The sequence below is a fragment of the Acomys russatus genome, chromosome X (genome assembly GCF_903995435.1).
Source record: "Acomys russatus chromosome X, mAcoRus1.1, whole genome shotgun sequence".
Lineage (NCBI taxonomy): Eukaryota > Metazoa > Chordata > Mammalia > Rodentia > Muridae > Acomys > Acomys russatus.
In genome coordinates this window covers 30544600-30567331 of record NC_067169.1, presented here as the reverse complement: position 1 = coordinate 30567331, position 22732 = coordinate 30544600, and the positions used below count along the sequence as shown (strand labels likewise).

General features: G+C 39.7%; 1 protein-coding gene across 1 annotated transcript in view; it reads left to right on the top strand.

Moving 5' to 3' along the window:
* The first annotated feature begins 4770 nt into the window (after window positions 1-4770).
* Window positions 4771-22732, top strand: part of Ace2 (angiotensin converting enzyme 2) — a 52205-nt gene continuing 34243 nt past the window's right edge. The window contains exons 1-4 of the mRNA XM_051142353.1: window positions 4771-5235; window positions 6439-6727; window positions 18767-18925; window positions 22513-22606. Of these exons, the coding sequence (XP_050998310.1) occupies window positions 6542-6727; window positions 18767-18925; window positions 22513-22606 (439 nt within the window). The 5' untranslated portion in view covers window positions 4771-5235; window positions 6439-6541. The remainder of the gene's footprint in view (window positions 5236-6438; window positions 6728-18766; window positions 18926-22512; window positions 22607-22732) is intronic.

The window sequence follows — 22732 nt, the reverse complement described above, 5'->3', positions numbered from 1 at the left end:
CTCTCTCTCTCTCTCTCTCTCTCTCTCTGTTTTGTGGGACAGGGTTTCCCTTGTAATCCTGGACTCGATTTGTAGACCAGGAGGAGCCTTGAACTCACACAGAGATCAACCTGTCTCTGCCTCTTGAGTGCTGCCTTTAAAGGCGTGTGCCACCACACCCGGATTACTTGCTTAGTTTTCAAAGACTGAAATGATCCTTCAGTTTACCAGACTGTTCTTTTTTTAAATTACAAAATGCATTCAGAATCTAACCATATGTTACCAATACTACCACCACCAAGGCCCTATCATACCTTACTTTGATGAATGCATTCTTGCCAAATTATGCACAGTCTCGCCTTATATAGAGTATATTCTTGGAGTAGCAGCCAATGTGGTTTCTCTCAAATGTAAATGAGATCATGTCACTTTTCTCTTTTAACTTTGTCATGAATCCTGTTTCATGTAGGATAAAGCCTCAGGTTTTTGGGGAGCTCTAAATTTTAGAAACTTAGGGTATTAAGGTCCTAGACATAAATTGATATTTGTACTCCCTTGTCTTTGTAGTCTGAATGTGAAAATAAATTAGTGTTACTATGGCAAGTAAGACAGAATCACAAATTTCAGGAGCTTATAATCAGCACAACTTTCCAGGAGTGCACAGTGTATTTGTACAAATTGACTCCTGTTGAAAAGAGTTGTCAAATCAGTTAATGGAGATTATCTGTAGGAGGAATGGTCTACTATGAAACTTAATATGGAGTAAGAAGGGGGTGGGCAGAAACCAACTTGTTCTTTTTCTAAAGATCTTATCAACTTACTGTATGGGATTAATGTGTAGCCAAAAACAATTGCATGAAGTGTGAATCATTCTTAGTTATATAAACTTTCAATCTCTCTCGGTTTTGTATTCTTAACATCCCCCTTTTTGTTCCTGTCAGAAGCATTTCTCAATCAATTTTATGATAAGGTGTTATTGGAGATATTCCTTTTTCTTTAAAGTTTCCAGCATCAGGCAGTAGAAGAGGACTTGGCTCTAGCTGCTTGACAACCTTACTGCTTGGGACTCAGTTGGAAGTGCATAGAAAGTTGAGCAGTAAGGGAAACCTGGATCTCAAAGTCTGTGTACTTTGTTCTAGAAGATTGAAGACCCACCCGCAGATATGAACCGAGGCAAAGAGAGCTTCCTGACAGAAGCTCAAGATTATTGAGTTTCCACTGAGCTCTTAGTAGACAGCAGATCAAAAGCAGGGAGGTATGTGCTGGGTGGGTCTACTAAAAGCTGATACTCCAAGAAGCCATGTGAACCCAGAGTATGCAGCGACAGCAGAATTATCAGCAATAAAACTACTTGGAGTCATTGAATGTAGAGCCCAGAGATCCACAGTATGGACTAGCCAGTACACAATATTCATGAAAGTAAAAAAAAAAAAAAAAAACTTGACAAAACAATACAACACAAAGCAATACCCAAGCAAATCAGAATAGGCACGGACTCTTGCCTTAGAAAGCTTTCCATTTTAAATAGTGTTGAAGCCTAAAACTGGTGTAGTCAAAACTTCAGATTCCTGTTTTGTTTGTGTGGGCCTGTTTATTCTGAGAACATGCCAGACTGATGAGAACTTACTAGACACATGAAGTTAGTAGGTAACTGAAGCTACAACTCAACAGAGAGAAGGCATCTATCTCTTAACAGCCTGGAATCAAGTCCTGTCAGTTGTGGGAATTTAGATCTGTTATAAGATCACTAGGAAGTTGTTTCCTTAGTTGTAACAAGGGTCTCGCAAATTCCCATTTCTAAATGTTATATGGTGAAGAGTTTATGTTCAAAGCCTGGTGCAAAGCAAGTATAAGCACAATGGTAGTCTCTGGAAGTATCAGGAGGGAGCCATTTGTGTGTATGATTCCCCTTTCTCCCTCAGGACACCAGTGCTCTTCTTTCTGAATGGAGGAAGCTTTCGACCTGGGCCTGGCTATTAGACCATCAGAGCACCTGGAATATTTTGCATGGCTAGGCTCAACCAGACTTTCTCTGAATCATTTGTTTTCCCACAGAGGAACCTGCTTCTTCTCCAGATGGCTTTTACCCTCCTATTTTAGCACAGGCCAGTATAAATCAACAAATCAGGACGAGGGTCCAAACAGACACTGGGATAAAGCTGTCAGCCAACCACAGATGCAGCAAATGTCCCTGACAGATTGTCTGATGGATGGGTTGCTTAGATATTTCAGTATGGAAGTGTACTAATTATTACACTGCTGTTTTCATTGTCAGTAGCATTTCTCACTACTCATGTATGAATTCATAAAATGCAACATCCCCATGAGACCACTAGCTTTGCAGTAAAGAAATATGTACCAGGTACTAGTCTATTAAAGACCTGAAGTCACACAGCTCAGTCTGTTCACTAAGCAGCAGCCAGATCATGCAAAGACTTTTGTCATATACCTTCTCCACTTGAAGCTTTCCATTGTCTTCCTGCATGCCTAAGGGTAAAAACCAACGATGACTTTTTTTTAAGGCCCTCCTGGTGTGAGACAAAGCTATCTTCTCAGCAACATACACATCTAGTCCCATAGGCCTCTGATGTTCTCGAGGTCTGCCTACACCCTTTGTGGATGGCTATTACCTCAATCTGGAAAAGTCTTCCTCCAGATGGCTTTCATGCATCCTTTTAGACATCTGCTCAGATGACACCTTTTCAGAGACATCTCCCTCCCCCTTTTTAAAACAAAAAAACTCTCTCCCTCATTTTCTTGCTTCCTCTCTCCCATTTTCTGATTAATGTAAGCCATAGTATTTATCACAAACTACTCAGTTGTGCTCTATACCCTAATATCATATAATACAATACCTATGGGAATCTTTTCTGCCTTATGCATAAGTGCATATATACATAATATCTAGACTAATAAAGAACCCATAATTGGTAGCCAATGCATACCAGCTAATCAGGGTTCTTCTTGGTTAGGACATCAGAGAACTGCCCAATCCTGTACCATGTGATTGTTTCAAGGACATTTGGTCTTAATCATAGAAGTTAACATTTTGCTAAATCCTTTATTGAAATGAAATTTTTGAAAAAAATCTTTGGAATGTTTCTTATAGGAAAAAGAGATTTTATGCTTTCATTAGAAAGGAAACAAGGGAGGCTGCATTTCTTAGAAAATTCCTTACGGATCAGATAGACATTTTCCAAGTGTTTATTAGTCACATAATAAAAATTATATTTTATAACCTTGTTAAGCCTCAAGATCAAACTCTTCTCTCTGCTTTTTATCAACCATACCCTCAACTCCAACATTTTAAAAAGTTAGAATAGCTTTCTTGGGTGTCTAATCTTCCCATCCTTTTTTTCTGGCTCTCTTTCCACAAAGATACTATGTTCTTTGAGACCAGTTGCTTTCTTGGGTCACATGCCCTCCATCTGCAGAGGATTCTCTCTATTCTCAGAATCGGCTCAGAGATAAGACTTCTAGGTAACAGCATCATTAACTTCTCAATGAAGAGTGAACCCAAATCCCAGAAGGTCAGTGTGTACTTGCTGTTGGCCATCATAACCAATTTTTGCATTTTAATTTTGTGTTTATTATAATTTACTCTTACTACATCAGGATTGTTATCCCCATGCTCGCATCTTCACCTTCCCACCTTCCCTTCCTCTTCCACTCTACCCTATTCCCCTCCCCTAGACCTCTGATGGGGGGGCTCCTCCCCAACTATCTGACCACAGCCTATCAGGTCTCATCAGGAATCAGGATAGCCTGCATCCCCTTCCTCTATGGGCCCACAGGGCCTCCCCGCCAACGGGGAGTGATCAAATCTTGGGTACCAAAGTTCATGTCAGAGGCAGTCCTTCCCCTCAACCTTGGAGAACAAGCTGTCCATTGGCTAGATCTGAACAGGGGGTCTAGGTATTCTGCATGCATTGTCCTTGGTTGGTGCATCTCGGTCCAGATCTGCAGGCCTTGATGGTCTCCCTGTGGGGCTGCTGACCCCTCCGGGTCCTCCCATCCACCCACTCTTTCATACCACACTCAGAGCTCCGCCCAGAGTCCAGTTTTTGTAAAGCATCACTGTATACAATTCTACCATTTCCTGTGCTGCTCAGAGTTTCTTGGCTTCCATTGTTTTCTTGCCTCACCTCTGTCTTAGTCTTCTTGTCCATCTACTTTTAACTTGGATTTTATATCTTGCTTTCTAAATTTTAATTTGATTGTGTGAATCTTTTTTGCTGTCTCAATTAACTGAATTTGGACTATTCTGTTTTCCATCTTAACCCCAAGCGTTTCATTCAGGAGGTCACCTGAATAGAGGTTCCTTCCAGCTTTTTCTCATGCAAAGTTCTCATTCTGAGACTCACACGCTGCTCCCCATTGTGTTGCCTATTTTTCTTCTAAAGCCTATGAGAAGTAAGATTTCAAATTCCTCATGTATGAAAGAGTCTTTCTGGCACATCTGCACCAGTTTTCCTCTCCTGTCATCTTTGAGGTTTTTTAAAAAAAATTATTATTTAAAGTTGTCACTTGCTTTATCTTGAGTCTCACTTGATATGGTGGAACTAGATGATGCCTCTATCATCTTCACTAAAGATACAAGTCCTTCTCCCTTAGCAATGTTTGGCTCCATTCTTGTTCTTAGCATACAACTTAGCTTAGAGCCTGTACTCTAGAGCCAGCCAGCCAGGATTCATGGCCTGGTTCCACCCCTTATTAATATAGTGAGGTTTAGCTACTTAAGCTCAATTTCACAGTCCGTAAAATGGTGATGTAAATATTTGCCCATAGGTATGTTGTGATGCTTAAATAAAATATTACCACACAAAGCACTTTGAGCAATTACTGCTTTTTCCTATTCTACAGTTGTCTGCCTAAGTTTGGAATAAAGTGAAGTAGTGGAATTATTTTTCAGCCTTGGTTATTACCATTTCTTCTGAACCTGGAAGACTTGTTTTTCTGGATGGAGAAACGTTTTCTTTGTGTGAAGGTTTCATAATCACAACCAAGCAGGCCCATGAGCTCTGCCATTTAAAGAGGCTCCTCTCTTTTATCTATGCCATGCATACATCTTTGGAATGAGGACACGGAGCCAGCTGCTGAATTTCAACAGGACAATCAGTACAGTAAAATCTCTTTGGAGTATATATGGCCACGATCCCATGCCTATGGATGCCCAGGACTTGACATGGATACACTTTGGATTTCATAATGGGAGCCACTGTTACTCCCTTGAGATCTCAGCTAAGTTTTAAGCAGGTAAGTGAAAGGGAAAAGAGGTACATGATGAAGTCAGCCACAGAATTAGAGTTTAACATGTCTCTTGAGACATAGAAAATGACAGCTTGAAACTCTGTCAAAGCCACATTGGGAGGGCTAAACCCATATAGTGGAGAATAGTCTTATACTTTCTTTTAATTATTTTGTTTTTTGAGACAGGGTTTCTCTATGTAGCCATGGCTGTCCTGGACTCACTGTGTACACCAGGTTGGCCTCAAATTTACAAAGATCCACCTGCCTGTGCCTCTTGAGTGCTGGGACTAAAGCCGGCACATCTTATACTTTCTTAAATGGACAGAGAAATTAAAAGAATTGTTTTGGTTCTTGGTGATAAACTTTCTTTGTATAGATTAGGCTGGCCTCGAACTCAGAGATCTGCCTGCCTGTGCCTCCTGAGTGCTGGGATTAAAGGTGTGTGCCACCACACCTGACTGAAAATTGTTTTCTGTTTGTTTGTTTGTGTTTTGAGGAATTTCATAAAGACAAAGTCAAAGTTGTTTATTTGGAAGGGAAGCTGTTAACCTAGAAAGTGATGTGTGTGTGTGTGTGTGTGTGTGTGTGTGTGTGTGTGTGTGTGTGAACATTCGCTTGGCATTAATAGAGAGAATGGGGCTGAACAGTGGTGGCTCACTCCTTTAATCCAAGCACTCAGGAGGCAGAGGCAGGTGGATTTCTGTGAACTCGAGGCCAGCCTGATCTACAGAGCGAGTTCCAGGACAGCCAAGGCTACACAGAGAAACCCTGGAAACTCTGTCTCAAAAAACTAAAGGAGGGATGGAGGGAGTGAGGGAGGGAGGAGGGAGGGAGGGAGGAGAGGAGATAATTTACTGATATAATTGTCAGAAAAAGTTAAAAGTTCCAATATGTCTCCCATGATTTCTGATTCTAGCCCTTTTTGTTATTGTAAAATCACAGGACCTCTCAGTGTATCTCTAACAGCTTTTAAGGAACATATTAACCAAATGTCCAAGTTTTGATTTGGCCATAAAATGTTAGCAGAGCTAAGGTTTTCTAGGATTAATGAATAACATGCCTTTATTTAGTTTACTTAAAAAAAAAATCATTCTAAAAAAATCTGTTTACATATCTGTCCTCTCCAGGATTAAGTTCATATTGGTCCAGCAGCCTGTTTACTGTTCTCTTCTGTTTCTTCTTCTGCCTTTTTTTTTCTTCCCTTCTCAGTGCCCAACCCAAGTTCAAAGGCTGATGAGAGAGAAAAACTCATGAAGAGATTTTACTCTAGGGAAAGTTGCTCAGTGGATGGGATCTTGGCGCACGGGGAAAGATGTCAAGCTCTTTCTGGCTCCTTCTCAGCCTTCTCGCTGTTCCTACTGCTCAGCTTACCATCGAGGAAGAGGCCAAGACATTTTTAGACAGCTTTAACCAGAAAGCTGAAGACCTGTCTTATCAAAGTTCACTTGCTTCTTGGAATTATAACACCAATATTACCGAAGAGAATGCCCAAAAGATGGTGAGTTCTTAAGGCTACCCAGGGGATATTGGTTGTTTCTTAAAAATTAGAGTTACTGCCTACAAAACTGGATAGGGAAATCATAGAAATCTCTGAAGTGTAAGGATGAATGGTTGCCTCTGTAGCACTGATCCTAGTGTCCCAGATGACTAAATACAAATGACCTTAGAGTTCATTTGTAAAATTGTTATGAATGAATTCTCTGCCCAGACTCTAGAAACAAGTGAAAATGTTTGATAAAGCTCCCATCTCTGTTCTCATACTCAGGGTGCTAAGCATTCATGGAACTGTTGTAAATTATTAAGTCAATAATTTTCTTTAGCCTATAATGCCAACAAGACTATCCGGGGACTACAAATGACACATTAACTGAAAAATGCAAGTGGAGGTTTACTGAAGGCAGCAGCTTAGTAATTAAGGTAACCATGGCTTAGGTGAAACTGGACCTGGGAATTCTTTCTTTCATTGTCACAGAGCTCTGAGGAATTTCCAGAGGTCACAGAAGAGAAGCTATAATTAAACTAGTCCTGAACAATCTCAGCCTACTCTGGGAAAGCAGCATATTTTGTTTGACAAGTGTAAGGGCTTAGGATATTTTTTCTCACAGATCCTGAAGTGCCTTTTAAATATATTTAAGTGGTGGAATATTGAGCAACTGTTTAAGAAAAGACTTTCATGGCGTTTTTCTTCCAGTAATACTTTCCTTCAAAATTGTAGCTCAGTAGCTTTGTTTCTTTCAAATGCCCAGGGTGCTGTGTGTTTAAATTACTGCCATCCATAGAACAGGGTGAATGTCAGAATGGCTGTCTCCTTTGAAATGCTATGATTTCCCCACCCCCACCCCACTTTTTTAAAGTTCAAGAAAGCCAAAGATACTTTCTGAAAATCGAATGTTGCCAAACGGGTTGCTTTTATTTGATTTCACGTTTTGGTCTTACTCCTGCTCTCTTTAGTGTAACCTTTTTTTCTCCTCAGTTTTTATTTGATTTTTGTTGGGGGGTCTATGTGTTCTGTAGTTTTCTCAGCTGAATGGCTCATGGTGAGGCTAAAGTCATGCTTTGGAGCTAGGCAGCCTGGAACTAAACTACTGACACCCAAATTCTGACTCCTCCACTTTTTAGCTGAGTAAACTTTAGTTCATTAATCGCAGTCTGGGTCTTAGTTACTTTTTAGTTGTAAGACTTATTTTTATTATTTTAAAGTTTTGTGTGTGGGGGTGGGTGGGAGCGCATGCGCCATGCGCACATATGACTACTGGTGCCCACGGAGATCAGAGATATTGTAGTTGTAGGCTGTTGTGTGCTACGCAACATAGATGCTGGGAAACAAACTTGCCTCTTCTGCAAGGGAAATACATAATCTTAACCACTGAGCTATCTTTCCAGCCCCTGCCTTAGTTTATTCACTCGTGGAAAAACAAACCCTAAATAATACTCATATATGCTTCATCAAGTATACAAAAATACCAAAAAAGAAATCTTGATACTTGTGGATTTAGGAAAACAGGAAGACATCATTATTAGTGCAGGAGGGAGTTAGGGTTTTTGAAGAGGTACATAATTGTTCTTTTGAGGACCTACGTATGCAGAAGTCCCATTATAGAGTAAGATGTAATGATGTTTGTTGACCATTCCTGAGATTATATGGTGATGGGGTTTGGATCAGTGGCACAGTGCAAAAAAAAGAAAAAATCCAAGATGTTATCGTTTTTAATTATACAGGTTGATTAGAGCAAAAACTAGAAATAGAAGAGTATAAATCATCAGATATTTTAAACTGGAGAAAAGTGTGCACCCTTTAAAGGAAAAAAAATAGCATTTAAGTTGAAGAAAAATGACAAGAGACTCCATATCCTCTTTGCCAGAAAGTGCTGAAAGGTGCATCAAAGCACTTGGGTGAATCCGTGTGGGTTTGCCTGCAGGGGGAGGCAATTGGAGGGCGAAATTGTTCATCTTCTTGTTCTCTCCTAGTTTCATGTGTTGAGATTCTCTTATATGCTAGGCAGTGGACAGGTATTATAGGGCATTACTGAGATACGCTACACTATAAGGGCAATGAGTGAACACAGGAGTGTGACCATAATACAGCAAGTATGAAGTTGAGCCAAGCAGCCTGAGTTTAGATCGTCTTGAATCTTAAAAGCCGAAGGTCTTAATTGTCTTATTCAAAATAGACTTTTTTCTTCATATACTCTATCCGGATTACAATTTGTCCTTCCTTTACTCCTCTCAGTTCCTTCCCATTTCCCCTCCTATCGGATCCATCCCCTTTCTGTCTGGTCATTAGAAAACAGAATTCTAAGAGATAATAATAAAATAAAAGAAGATAGAAAAAAACTAACACATCAGATTAGGACAAAACAAACAAACAGAAGAGCTGAAGAAAAAGCACAAAAACCAGATGTAGCCATAGAAACTCACTCATCTGTATTCTCAGGAAGTCCATAAAAACATTAAACTGGAAGTCATAACATATATGCAAAGGACCTGTAGGAAAGAGAGAGGAGATGGGTGGGAGACTCTAATAAAAAAATAAGATAAAATAATTTAAAAAACAAAACAAAAAGGAAAAGCCCCAATAAAGTATTAGGAGAGAAGGGACCTGCTAAGAGACCACTGAGTTTGTTTTCCATTGGCCATCTACTGCTGGGCATGCGGCCTACCCTTAAGAGTATTTGTTTCCCCAGTGGGACTCTCTTGGAGAAAATTAATTTCTTATTTACAAGTGGCTATCAATTAGAGATGGTTTCTGTGTCAGAGGTGAGAGCATGTGTCCACTTCAGCTCTAGAACCCCTCTGGTGCAGACCTGTTCAGACGACCCTGTGCATGCTGCCTCAGTTTCTGTGAGTTCATATGTGTGTTAATCTTGTTGATTTAGAGGGCCTTGTTCCTTGATGTGTTCCATCCTCTCTGGCTGTTACACTCTTTTTGCCTTCTCTTCATTCCTCGGGGTTCCCTGAACTCTGAGGGGAGGGATTTGTTAGAGATGTCCCATTTAGGACTGAGTGTTCTAAGGTTTCCCACTCTGTGCACACTATCTGGCTGTGGGTCTCTGTTTTGGTTTGGTTTTTTCCCCCTTTTTCTTTCTTTCTTTCTTCTTTCTTTCTTTCTTCTTCTTTCTTCTTCTTCTTCTTCTTCTTCTTCTTCTTCTTCTTCTTCTTTCTTCTTCTTCTTCTTCTTCTTCTTTTTGGTTTTTTTAGACAAGGTTTCTCTGTGTAGCTTTGGTTGTCCTGGACTCGCTTTGTACACCAGGCTGGCCTCGAACTCACAGTGATCCACCTGCCTCTGCCTCCTGAGCGAGTGCTGGCATGTGCCACCATGCCCAACAGGGTCTTTGTGTTTGTTCCCATCTGCTACAGGAGGAAGCTTCTCTGATGATGGCTGAGCAAGGCACTGATCTATTAGTATAGCAGAGCTTGCTTAAATTCCTTTAGATTCATTTAACTCAGATGTAAACTGAATAAAATTATGATCGTAGTATTAATATAATATAAGGGAATGGTGAATTTAGAAAATATTCAGTGTGTGTGTGTGTGTGTGTGTGTGTGTGTGTGTGTGTGTGTGTGTGTTTAAGTGAATGCTGTTCCTGGCATTTAGTTTAAACTTCATCAAAAATATTATTCATTGGGTTTGTCTCACTGGTGTCTCAAGTGTGCAGTTTGTATTTTTAGTTTTTTGACGTGTGGCTTGGGAATGTAACTCAGCACTTTGTGAATGCCAGGTAAGTGCTCAGCACTGAGCTACATGCTCAGTTCAGGTGGTTTGGAAGAAAGATTTCCCCAGAAAGGTCTGATTTGATGGAAGCTCTGAGGAACTTCTGAAATTCATAGAACAGCTGCTGGGAAATATATTTCTGGGAAAAAGCCATCATGTTCCTTCCTTTGCCTGCTTCTTGGCCTTGTCAGTGGAGAATTCAGGGTCAAGAATTAAGAAATATCAACCTTTGTCTGTGTGTTTTCACAGCAGGCCTTTCCTGGGCAAAGGGGAAAATGTGTTCCCATAAATTTGCACACTACTGACTTTAGTCTGTTTTATTGTAGATCAACACTTGTCTTTAGATATGCACTGACTTTCAGAATTAGAAACTGTGAGTTTGCTTGAATTAGACTATCTGATGCTATAGTTTATATTTTTAGGGGTTAATGACAAATAAACTTCTTGGACAGAGCAAAGAAATAGTTTTGGAATTCCTGGGGTTTAATATGTGCTTAGCAATAACTAGCTCTTAATTGAAAACAAGTAAAGACTTGCATTCACCACTGAGGTCTGAGGCATTAGGTTTTTCTGATCTTAGTTGTGTGATGCATTTATTACTTCAGGGAGGTTATGTGAGTTTTGAAAAAAGCTCTCTCATAAAATAAATATCTATAAAATGCTCAAAGAAGGTTTTAAGAATATCACTAATACATAGAAAAGTATTTGATAAGAATAACAACAACAACAACAACAACAACAAAAACCATTTACCGCCAAAAGGTGTCATATATTATGGAATTGCATAAATTGTACCTGGCCTGAGAAATCCAAATTGTGTATAAGTTGGCTCTTACAGGGAGCTGATGAACTATAAGAAATAGTTTCTGATCAGTAAAGAAGTTAGAAGTCATATGGGATTGTCTCCTGAAGAGATTAACTAAATACATTTTCATGACTACAATGATTAGCCTTCTTCAGATGGTTCTAGAAGGGAAAGAGAGAACATCATTCTAAACCTTTAAAAACATAATGCTAGAGTAAAGATGTAAAGCAAAAGAAAGAAAGAAAGAAGTGGATTCTTGCTCTTCCTCCAAAGAATAGTCAGAATGTGTTAGAGGGGCCAGAGATGGCTGTGGGTTGCAGAAAACTTCCCTAAAGGAAAAGTGTGACCTGGAGCAAGAAAAGATAGGATGTTGACAGTTGTATTGGCTCAATCTTTTTCTACCTGAAAAGCAATACAGCTGAAAGCACATCAGAGAGAAATTCAGAGTAAATAGAGGGAAGCACTATTTACACTACAGGTGGTGAAGCTGATAAGACCTGTAAAACTTTAATCTAAAAAATGTGAGACATTGAGAACTCTAACGAGGCTTTCAAAGCATTGAAGCAAACATATGGGTTGCAGCTCCACCTTGGGTTAAGGAAGTATGGGCCATTGCATTGATGGACTCAAGTCTTCATCCTTTCCTATAATAATATCATGTCACTTTGCAGTCCCATCCCACTGCAGGTTCTGTCAGTGTGTCCTTCATCACTTGTCTCGATTTGTGTTAAGCAAGGGCGAAGAAAACAGTGGCTTAATGGGCGTGAACAATGGGGCTCATCCTTCACACCTTTGTCTTTGCCAAGAGAACCTGCCTAGACCAGCCAACTATAAACGAGAGAGGGGTAGTTGCCCAAGCAGGAGGCAACTTCCACAGTTGCACGGAAATCCAGCCAAGATCAGCAGACTTGCCAACTCCAAGTTATTTTAGGCACATAAATAATAAACCATCATGCTATTAAGGCTTTTTGTTGTTTCTTAGATATTATTATTATTATAATAGATAATTCATACAGAACTGGAAATTAGACTGTATGGCATGTAGGTAGACTGTAGACTGTGTGTTCATGTCCTATCATGGTGACGTTGCTGAGGGCAACTAGATATTTTTGTACCGTTTTCTGAGGTAACTTTCAGGAGTCAGAAAGTTGGAGTTACTGGCCACAGATCTGGCATAGTATGTGTTACTTAGAGTTGTGAGAGCATGCATGAAAATAAAACGAAGCCATAAACATTATCCATATAATGTCCTGAAAGGTGCTCACTTAGAGAGAAGAGCAGAAAACAGAAAACAGGGATAAGGAAAAAAATCTTGGCTCAAAATGGGGTTCTGAAACTCCCTACTTTCCCCTGCCATTGTGGGGTGTGTGGCTAACTCCATCTATAATCTTGTCTTTTTGTGAGACTTTTAAGATGATGTTATTCCTGGCCCAGAAATAAAAGCAAAGATCACCCTATTCCCCAGTGGATTGGGATAAAAACTGGTAAGAAAATAATATACAATTTCAACAGGAATCATTGAAGAATAAACAAGCTGGGTCTCTAAAGTGTCTTAGGTTTCCCTTGCTGTGATACAACACTGACCAAAATCAGCTTAGGGAGGAAAAGGTTTATTTCATCTTACTTGTCTGTGTAATAGTCCATCACTGAGGGAAGTTGGGGCAGGGAAGCTTCAAGGCAACAACCTGGAGGCAGGAAAAGAAGCAGAAGTCATGGAGGAATGCTGCTTACTGGCTTGCTCCTGGTGACTTGATAAGGTTGCTTTTTTGACACCCCAGGACCACCTACCCAGTGACAGAACAGCAGCATCCATAGTGGGATGGTCCCCTCCGCATCAGTCATTAATCCAGAAAATGCTCCACAGACTGGCCTATAGGCCAGTCTACGGAGGCATTAACTCATTGATGTTCCTTCTTACTAAATGACCCTAGCTTCTATTAGGTTAACAGAAACCTAACCAGGATAATAATTAATTGATATAGCACATCATACACAGTTTAGCTAAATTTAGTTCACTTTCACTTAACATCTTCAACTGAAAACTTCATTACTATTTGCACAGTTGGAAATGTTTCCCAGGAAAGATTATTTTTCTATTTGCTTCTGTGTCTCTGCACTAATAGGTTAGTTCAGAAGCTGATTTGTAAAGGCTTTTGTTTGAAAAACAAAAGATGCTTCCAAGTAGTTCAGAAATTCAGGAAGACAATAGGTGCAAACTCTTGTAACATGCTGCACAACAAATCTTCACAAGACACACTGAGTATGCAGCAAGTAAACTGTAATTAACTTCTCAGTAAAGATAGCACTACTTCTTTTTTAGGCATTATACTTTCTTTGTTGTTTACAGTGGTTTGATTTGCTTTGCTTTTTTGAGACAGGGTTTCTCTGTGTAGCCCTGGCTGTCCTGGACTTGTTTTGTAGACCAGGTTGGCCTTGAACTCACAGTGATCCATCGCCTTCCTCTGCCTCCTGAGCATGGGGATTAAAGGCATGTGCTGCCACGCCCAGTTGTAGTTTGATTTTTGAAAGAAGCTTTTTTGTAAATCTGCCTCAAAGGCATAGGTGTAGGTATGACTGTGGAAGCGTGTGTGCATGTGTGTGTCCAGAGGTTAACCATGGGTGTCACTCCCCAGGATCTATCTACCTTATTTTTCTGACAGAGTCTTTTGCTGAACCTAGACTTCACCATTTGTTTAGATTAATTGGGCAGAAAACCCAGGGATCTTCCTGGCTCTGTCTCCCTTGGGCTGAAATTACAGGTGGGGGCCACTAACCTGAACGTAGGTTCCAGGAGTAAAGTCAGGTCCTTATGTTTGTGTGACAAGAGCTTTGCTTTCTAAGCTATCTCCTAGGCCCTTTTTATTTCTAATTCAACTCAATCCTGACTTTCCTGCACACAAAGATGCAATGTTTTAGGGAGAAATCAGGGCCTCCTAACAACACTTTCAAAACATGCATGCTTGGCTTTTAACAACAAGGTCAGTGGCTCTCCAGCAGCACACAATGTCTCTGGACCGGTTTATTCCTAGAGAGAGTAAGTATTTAGCAATAACTATGGCAGCCGTCCTCCTGCTTCTGTCCATGTCCCTGAAGAGCATTTTGAAGATCGCCTTCCAACTATGTCTTGTTTTTTTTTTCCCCCTTCAAATCCGAAGTTGTTTATAGAGAGTAGGAGGGCAATGTTTATCCTTTTGGTGATCTATTGGGCCCTTCAGCTTTTCTACTATACAGTCTCTGGGCATACCCATTTTCCTTCCCTATCCCTGTCTCCAGAGGAACTCAGGGCTTGATCATGCTAAATAAACGGCTAGTCTCTAGCTAAGGAAACACAGTCGAGTTAATCCCTGCTTCTAAAGGCTCCACACCATGCTTCACAACACATGTAGCAGGCATGGGACGCAAGGAAACTGGGATTCAGGATTGAGCATCCTCCTCCTCCAGAAGAGAAGAGTCAGGAAAAAGGAAAAATGCTTCCAAGTGCTTAAAAACTTAAAATATCAACTCTCTCATGCAAAATATAGAAAGGTTTTGGAGTTCTAGGATCGGGTGACAAGATTCATAGAACTTGTGTTACACAATCTGTTGAATAGGACACATTTTTTTTCCATTTGCAAGTTTCTGGGTATGTTGAAAAAAGTGACCAAGGCAGCTTTGTCCTCTGAGCTTCATGAACCCTTGAGGGCTGTATCTGGAAACCAGAGCAGCATATGGGGCTGGAGGGTAGAGTTTTGTCTCGGAGGTGGTCGGACTATAAGGTCTCAGAGAGATGCTAAGGTTCTCCGCAGCTTTTTATTTTTCTGACTTCAGAGAACCGCCACATGCTTAGGGTTAGGAGGTTACCAATGGTGATGGTTTAGCTTCATTCAGGGGATGGTGGCCTCTAGAAAAAGAGGAAATAGGTGACAGTGTTTTTATATCTTGCATTTTATCACAAGAAGAAACTGTATTCATCTGTGTGTCACACAGTTTTTCAACGGAATAGTTGCATATTTCACCATATAAATACTTCACAGGCCTTAAAAATTATGATGGGTCTTCATTGACAGCAGAGATAAACAATCTTGGTAGTTAAGTGCTGAGCAGTAGATCTTCTTGGCTTTAAAGGCCTTATGGTTTCTTCCAAACTACCAAGCCTTGCAGTTGTGTGGCAGAAGCAGCCATAAACAGTACGGCATAAACAGGTGTGTGGCTTACCAATAAAATTGCATTTAAGAATGAACAGGTGATATCTAAGCTTAGCCCAAGGGCTATAATTTATCAGCCTTGATTAAAGGATGAAGCCCTGATTTGTAATTTTGAAAACAAATAAATATTGGTCATAAAGATTTATCTAGGAAATATTAAGTTTACATGACACTAATTCTGTATAATTATAATAACATGGATAACTATATTTTTTCCTTACTCCAAAGTGCTTTTTTAAATTCACTATCTTTTAACTTATTTTTTAAATGATAACCTGCAAAGTAAGATGATTCATTGTAGCATGTTCATGTATACTTTGCTCATATTCAGCCCCCACTCTCTTACTCCATTCTCCTGCTCCTCTTTTGCTGGTCTATGTCTTACCCGCCCCCCATAGGGCCTTCTTCTGTTTTCATGTCATAGTCTTTCTCTTTTTCTATTTTCCCTTCTCTCCTCCCTTAACATGGCTTTTTCCTCTGTCACAGTCCCCTATCTAGCACATAACGCACGCATGCGCACATGTACACACACACACACACACACACACACACACACGCACACGCACACACACACGCACATGGAGAGAGAGAGAGAGAGAGAGAGAGAGAGAGAGAGAGAGAGAGAGAGATATTTAGGTTTACATAAAAGAAAATACGTGTTATTTGTCTAAATTATTGTTTAAATAAAATGATCACAATTTGGGTAGGGGTCACTAGACCTATGGCCTAAGGGAGGAAATATCATGAAGACATTTAAAACCTCAAAGAAATTATTGGATTTAATTTACATACAGAGTTAGAATTTGTTTTTGAGTATTTAAAAGTAGAATTTAATCATTTATACTTGTAGTCCTTGGAACTGTAAGGAAGTCTTCTGGGATAGAAATCAGGCATTCATTACAGTTATAGATGCAAGTCAGAGAGTGAATGCCTCCTGATTGTTCTTTTAAAAACAAAACAAAACCCCTATGAGTCCAAAACCCTATGGGTGGCTGTAAAAAAATTGGCTGTTGCCAGGCATGGTGGCACACGCCTTTAATCCCGGCACTCGGGGAGGCAGAGGCAGGCAGATTGCTGTGAGTTTGAGGCCAGCATGGTCTACAAAGCAAGTCCAGGACAGCTGGGGCTGCACAGAGAAACCCTGTCTCAAAAAACCAAACCAAACCAAAGATTGTCTGTTTTAGTTTCTTCTTGTCTGCCTTTGCACAGAGGGAGTGTGGTAAGCTACTTTTTTCATTTGAACTTGTTCCTTTAAGATGTGGAACAATATGGACTGCTTCATACATACATCAATCAGGTCCATAATTTACACATAGCCATTAGCCACTCTCTAGGTGTATATGAACTAGCTTTGAGTCTCTGCATAACAGCTGGGGTGTCTATTTTATTTAGGCTTGAGAGCCTTTGGGGAGGAATTAGGATAAACTGTAAAATAAACTGTAAAAGAATAGCTTGGGAAAGAGCATTGTTTAGGAGAGACAAAAATGCAAGTTAAGGTAAAGTAATTTTTAAGTCTCATAGTGTATAACACACACACACACAATTTATACACATTTATTTCACATTTTTTGTAGATCAGGGGTCCATGCATGCTTGTTCTATTTCTAGGTCTCATCAGGATTCATTGAATGTGCTAGCTAGAGCTGTGTTCTCATCTGAGGCCTGAGTAATAGTTGATCGAATCTCACTGCTAAGCTAGGTGTGGCCAGAGTTAACATTGAGATCTTTGCACACTGCTGAACTGAGGATCTTGGTTTATGGCAAGATGTTAGCCAGTGGCTAGTCTCAGTTTCTTGCCATGTAGCCCTTTCCATGGGATAGCTCATAACTCTATATCTTGGTACATTACAGTCCACAAAAGAAAGGGTCCACTAACAAGATACAAATGACAGTTTTCCATAATGTAAATATACACATCTTGCTACTTTTGTTCAGAAGCAAGTCATAAGCCTACTCTCATGAAAGAGGATATCACACATGGGTATGGTCATTTAGCAGGCAGTCATCCTGAAAGCCGTCGCAGAGTCTGTCTATCATAGGTTCCAGGATAGAATAATGTTGGGTTGACTGCCAGCTCCAATACCTTGCTTAGACCCTTGGTTAATGCATAAATATGGTGACACAATGCTTTTCCACTACATGGGGTTGATTAAAACTCAAAAGGAGGCAAACTGTTTGCAAAGCATTCTACAGCTACCCAACTCCTACTGAAATCAAGATTACTTAAGTCTCATCTCCTCTATGAACACTTGAATAATCTGGACCCCTGCTTGATTTTTGCTTTTTAAGTATGGAAACCTATTCACTCATTTGTGGCACATATGTTATTATATACTTGTGCTGCATTGAGAAAGCATTCCAGATATGTATCCTACTCACACATACACATACAACGTAAAGACAATGATTTTTTTTCTCTCTACACAATAAGACAGCATTGAACGCTTAGGATGTGTCAGGCCCGCTCATGAGCACTTTATTATTTGTTAGTTGTTCTAATCCTTACAAGAATTCTTTAGTCACAAGTCACACTGTTAGGATTGTTTAAATATGTAGGAGAACTGAAGCCAGGAGAGATTATTTGTCCCAAGTCTCAAGCCAGGAGTGGAGCTCACGTGCCACCTCTTCCTGTACGGCCCCAAACAACAGCATGTACAAAACAGTTCTTCCTTTTATCCTTTGAGAAGTAGAAGTGAAAGCCTGTGCATTGAGAGAAGACTGCACCACAGAAGTCTGGAGAAGCCCATCCTTCTACTTATTGTTAAGATGGGGCTGCTGGGAGGCAGGTATATCCCAGAATGATCACCTATTTGTCAACTAATGCTGCTGAAAATCATCACCTTACCAAGTGACCCTGTTCCAGGAAGCCTTCCTTTGAGATAGCAATTTAAGGCCAAAATTCCTGCACTAAACCATGGCACCCAAGAGCTTTCTTTGATCTGGTTTTCATTTCTCATGGTTCTGATGGTCACAGGGGACTGTATTCGCATTGTGTCTGTCCACTCTGAGATCTGCAAGGTTCTCCTTTAAGGCCATTCATCCCTGCATCTTTAGCCAATTTACCCACGTCACAGCACCAAGGCCATAAGTTCGGAGGCCTCACAGTGTGAATTATCTGTGAGAATTTACTTCTAGTTCTTGGGACAGGACCCTTGGGAAAACTAGGCACCGGGCCAGAAAGAAAGTGGCCAAAGAGTGGCCTGATTACTTTTAACCTAAACCTTGACCCTCAGCAAAGTAAAGGACTAAGCCATACAGGAAGTAGTAGATGTTTCACCAGATGTTCTTTGGACTATATCTTCTGTCCAGCTTCAATTTATTTTATTTATTTTTCAGAATGAGGCTGCGGCCAAATGGTCTGCCTTTTATGAAGAACAGTCTAAGAATGCCCACAATTTCTCTCTACAAGAAATCCAGAACCTCATCATCAAGCGTCAACTGAAGGCCCTTCAGCAGAGTGGATCCTCAGCACTCCCAGAAGACAAGAGCAAACAGGTTTGTTTGTAAACATTTCAGTTGTGATCTCAAGAGTTGAAATGTTTGATAAGCAACTCACATTCATATCCCCTTGCATGATTCCTTTATCTGCAAAAATAGTAGCACCAGCTCTGTGCTTAGGTAGAGTGACTATAAAATTTATGATTCAAATTAAAATCTTTTTGAGGGTTAAAGAAGACACTCTGGTTCTGATCTGCACAGAAGTGAGCAGAAATATGACATTTTCTACATTTTTTACATCGTGGTCAACACTGACTGAGGCAGGCTAGGTGTATGCTAGAGCAATTTTCTTTTTTGTTTGTTCTTATTGCTAAACGCCATGGTTAGTTCATATCAATCCCACCTTTAATGAAGTCCCCCATTTTTTTGTGCCAGCAAAGCTGTAAAATGGTACTTTGAAAACATCCTATGCTGAGATGATTTCAAGAATTCTTATATTTATCCTGTTAAAATACCATCTCTCATCCCATGCCCCCAGTTCAAGGGCCAGCACACTTGAAAGCAAGCTGTAAAGGGACATAAAATAAATATCTTATGTTTTGCAGGCCATATTGTCTGTGTCACAGCAAGTCAGCTCTGCCATCAGAGCAGGAAGTCAGCCATAGATAATACATAGATGAATGGATGTGGCTGTCTTCCAACAAAGCTTTATAAAAACACACAACAGACCCCTGATATAGCCTACTGAAATATTTTTATCGAAAATATTCAGCTCTTTCACATCAAAGTTTTCTTTCTCAGTTGCTTGTCCTTTGGAACTCTGTATGTCTTAATCTGCATTTATAAAAATAAAAGTACATGATAAGAACAGAGATAAAACCATATGGTATTTGTTTCTACAAGTTGATATTTATTATTCTACATTCCTTGGATTTAATTTTTCCACCAAGTTATTAATCTACCTTATCTTGTCTTGTCCATGTTTCTTTATCTATTTTTTTAAACAAGGATTCCATGAGAACTCTTGCCCATTTGAATGTAGACAGCCTACTGTAGTCAATGTGGACCCTAGATATTGAAGCTTTAAAAGATTTCCAAGTAATTCTAACGTGTAGCTAGGATTGAAAACCACATAAGTGCAAGTAAAAGCTTGAATTGTTTGAACAGAAGGGAGTTCAGGATGCTTGGAGAGGAAGAAGAGGAGATTGAAATAGAGGGAAGAAGCTGGGCGTGGTGGTGCATGCCTTTAATCCCAGCACTCGGGAGGCAGAAGCAGGCAGATCTCTGTGAGTTCGAGGCCAGCCTGATCTACAAAGAGAGTCCAGGACAGCCAAGGCTACACAGAGAAACCATGTCTCGGAAAAAAAAATAGCAGGAAGAAAAAGAGACCATGAGGGATTTTGTGCAGAGGTAGATGTATTGGATTAGACTGTGGGATCTTGTAGAAGTTCTAAGCATGGAATTTATCTCATGTTTTCAAGACAATAAGTATGAGTGAAATAATAATATTTATTTCTTTTCAAGTCTCAGATGGGGTTGAAGATCAAATAGTTTAATTTTACAATTAAGCTTAGTTGTTTAGGGGTTAAGATGTTTTTAGGTCTAGATAGATGTTTTAAGTTGATAGAGATGAGATATGATAGATATTGATTTACATTCAGAATTTTAGGCTCACCAAGATAGGAGAGATGTTTTCTTCAAGGTTGCCCAATACAAATAGCCAAAACACTATGAATGTAACATTAATATAATTCCTGATTGTTTTGTGGTTCTTCTTGTTGTAGGTAGTTTATTGTATTTATGTGTAATGAGATAAATGTATATGTGAAAAAATAAAAATAATAATAAAAAAGGAAAAAAGTCTAAAAAATAATGCATGAGGGTGTTAGGAGAAATTCAGCATTTAAATGATTTGTATGAGAGAATCAGTCTTTTTTCTCTCCTTGCCTCCCTCCTTCTCTTTCACTTCTTCCTCCTTTCTGCCTATGTTTCCAACCCACCATAGAGCAACACATGGGTTCATTGATTTCATGCTTAGATATCATAGATCTATTGAGTTTTACAAAAAAGGTATATAGACATTTAGTCTTTCCATCCCTGTATTTCTCTCAGGGTGGAAATAAGCCTTCTGCTGGTCTGCACCTATTGATGCCTTTGAACAGCTTGGCTCTACCCAGTTATCTTCACTCCCCTTTACCTACAGGGTAAAGTTTAAATTCTTTATTGTGGCACTGATTGACCCTTGTAATCTGGATTCCATGTATCTCTCCATTCTTGTGGCCTCCGTTCCTTCATTGAGTACTGTCACTGGAGTTTTTGTCAGTTTACTTCTTGTTAAAAATGGCTTACCTTTCACACCTTTGTTCCTTTTTTTTTTTTTTTTTTTTTTTTTTTGCAAGACAGGGTTTCTCTATGTAGCCTTGGCTGTCCTGGACTCGCTTTGTAGACTAGGCTGGCCTGGAATTCACAGTCATCTGCCTGCCTCTACCTCCCGAGTGCTGGGATTACCTTTGTTCCTTTTTAGGGTCCACCTTCTCCTTTCCTTTGCCTGCTCAATTTCTACTTCTGGAACATGGAGCTGTAAGAACACTTTCCCTCTGAAGCCATTTCTAAATTTCTAGGTTATAAGTCCCTCTTCTTCCACACTCCCACAATCCTTTGTCAGTACTGCCACATGCCACATCAGGTTTTTTTGTTTTTTGTTTTGTTTTGTTTTTGAGACAGAGTTTCTTGATTTTAGCTCTGGCTAACCTGGAACTCACTCTGTAGACCACGCTGGCCTGGAACTCAGAGATCCCCTTGCCTCTGCCTCCTGAGTGCTGTGATTAAAGTCGTGTGCCACCACCGATCACTTCACCTTTTGTTAACAATTAACAGTATCTTTCACTCCTTTTATTGTGACTCATTTTGTGGCCGCCTTATTATTCTATGACTTTGGAGTCTTTAAAGGTCAGAGACTTGTTTATTTCAGAGTGATCAGAATGTAAAACATAGTGGAGGTTTAGTAAATGCTAAATAAAATAGAACTGAAATCTCTGCCTATGTGAGAAATGATCCTGGGAGTTTGGGTAGACATGTTTATTTTAGTTAATCCATATGTATTTATCACAAGCTCTCAAGATTCTGTGCTAGTTGACAATAGAGACAAATACACAAGCTATTTGTTTTCTACATATAAGAGCACACTTGGCAAAGAGGATATGAATTGCTATATTTTGAGGTATTTAAAAATCCCATGACCACATGAGCTCACAGAGACCGAAACAGCAAGAATGGGACCTATATGGGTCTACATTGGGTCCTCTTTGTATATATTACAGCTTTTACCTTAGTGTTTTTATGATACTAAGTCTCCTGACTATGAGAACAAGTAGCTCTCTGACTCTTGCACTTGTCCTTGGGACTCTTCCTCTTCTTGGGTTGCTGCGTCCAAACAAGGCATAAATTCCAAAGGGAAGGTGGTATAGGGAGAAGTAGAAGTAGAAACTATAATCAGGGTATATTGTATGAGAAAAGAATCCATTTTAGCTAAAAGAAAAAAAAAGAATTAAAAAGGATCTCATGACCAAGAGGATTTCCTTATGCTACAACCCATTACAGTACATTTTCCGTGCCTACTATTTCTTATTATGTTTAATTTGCAGTTGAACACAATTCTGAACACTATGAGCACCATTTACAGTACAGGAAAAGTTTGCGACCCAAAGAATCCACAAGAATGTTTATTACTTGAACCAGGTAGGTTATTTTTTCAGTAGTAGTTCTGAAATTTATATTCCAGATTTTAAAAATTAGATAGACTTTTAAAATGTGTGATATATGTGTGTCTTTATGTGTATCTCTCTCTATATATGTGTGTATTAT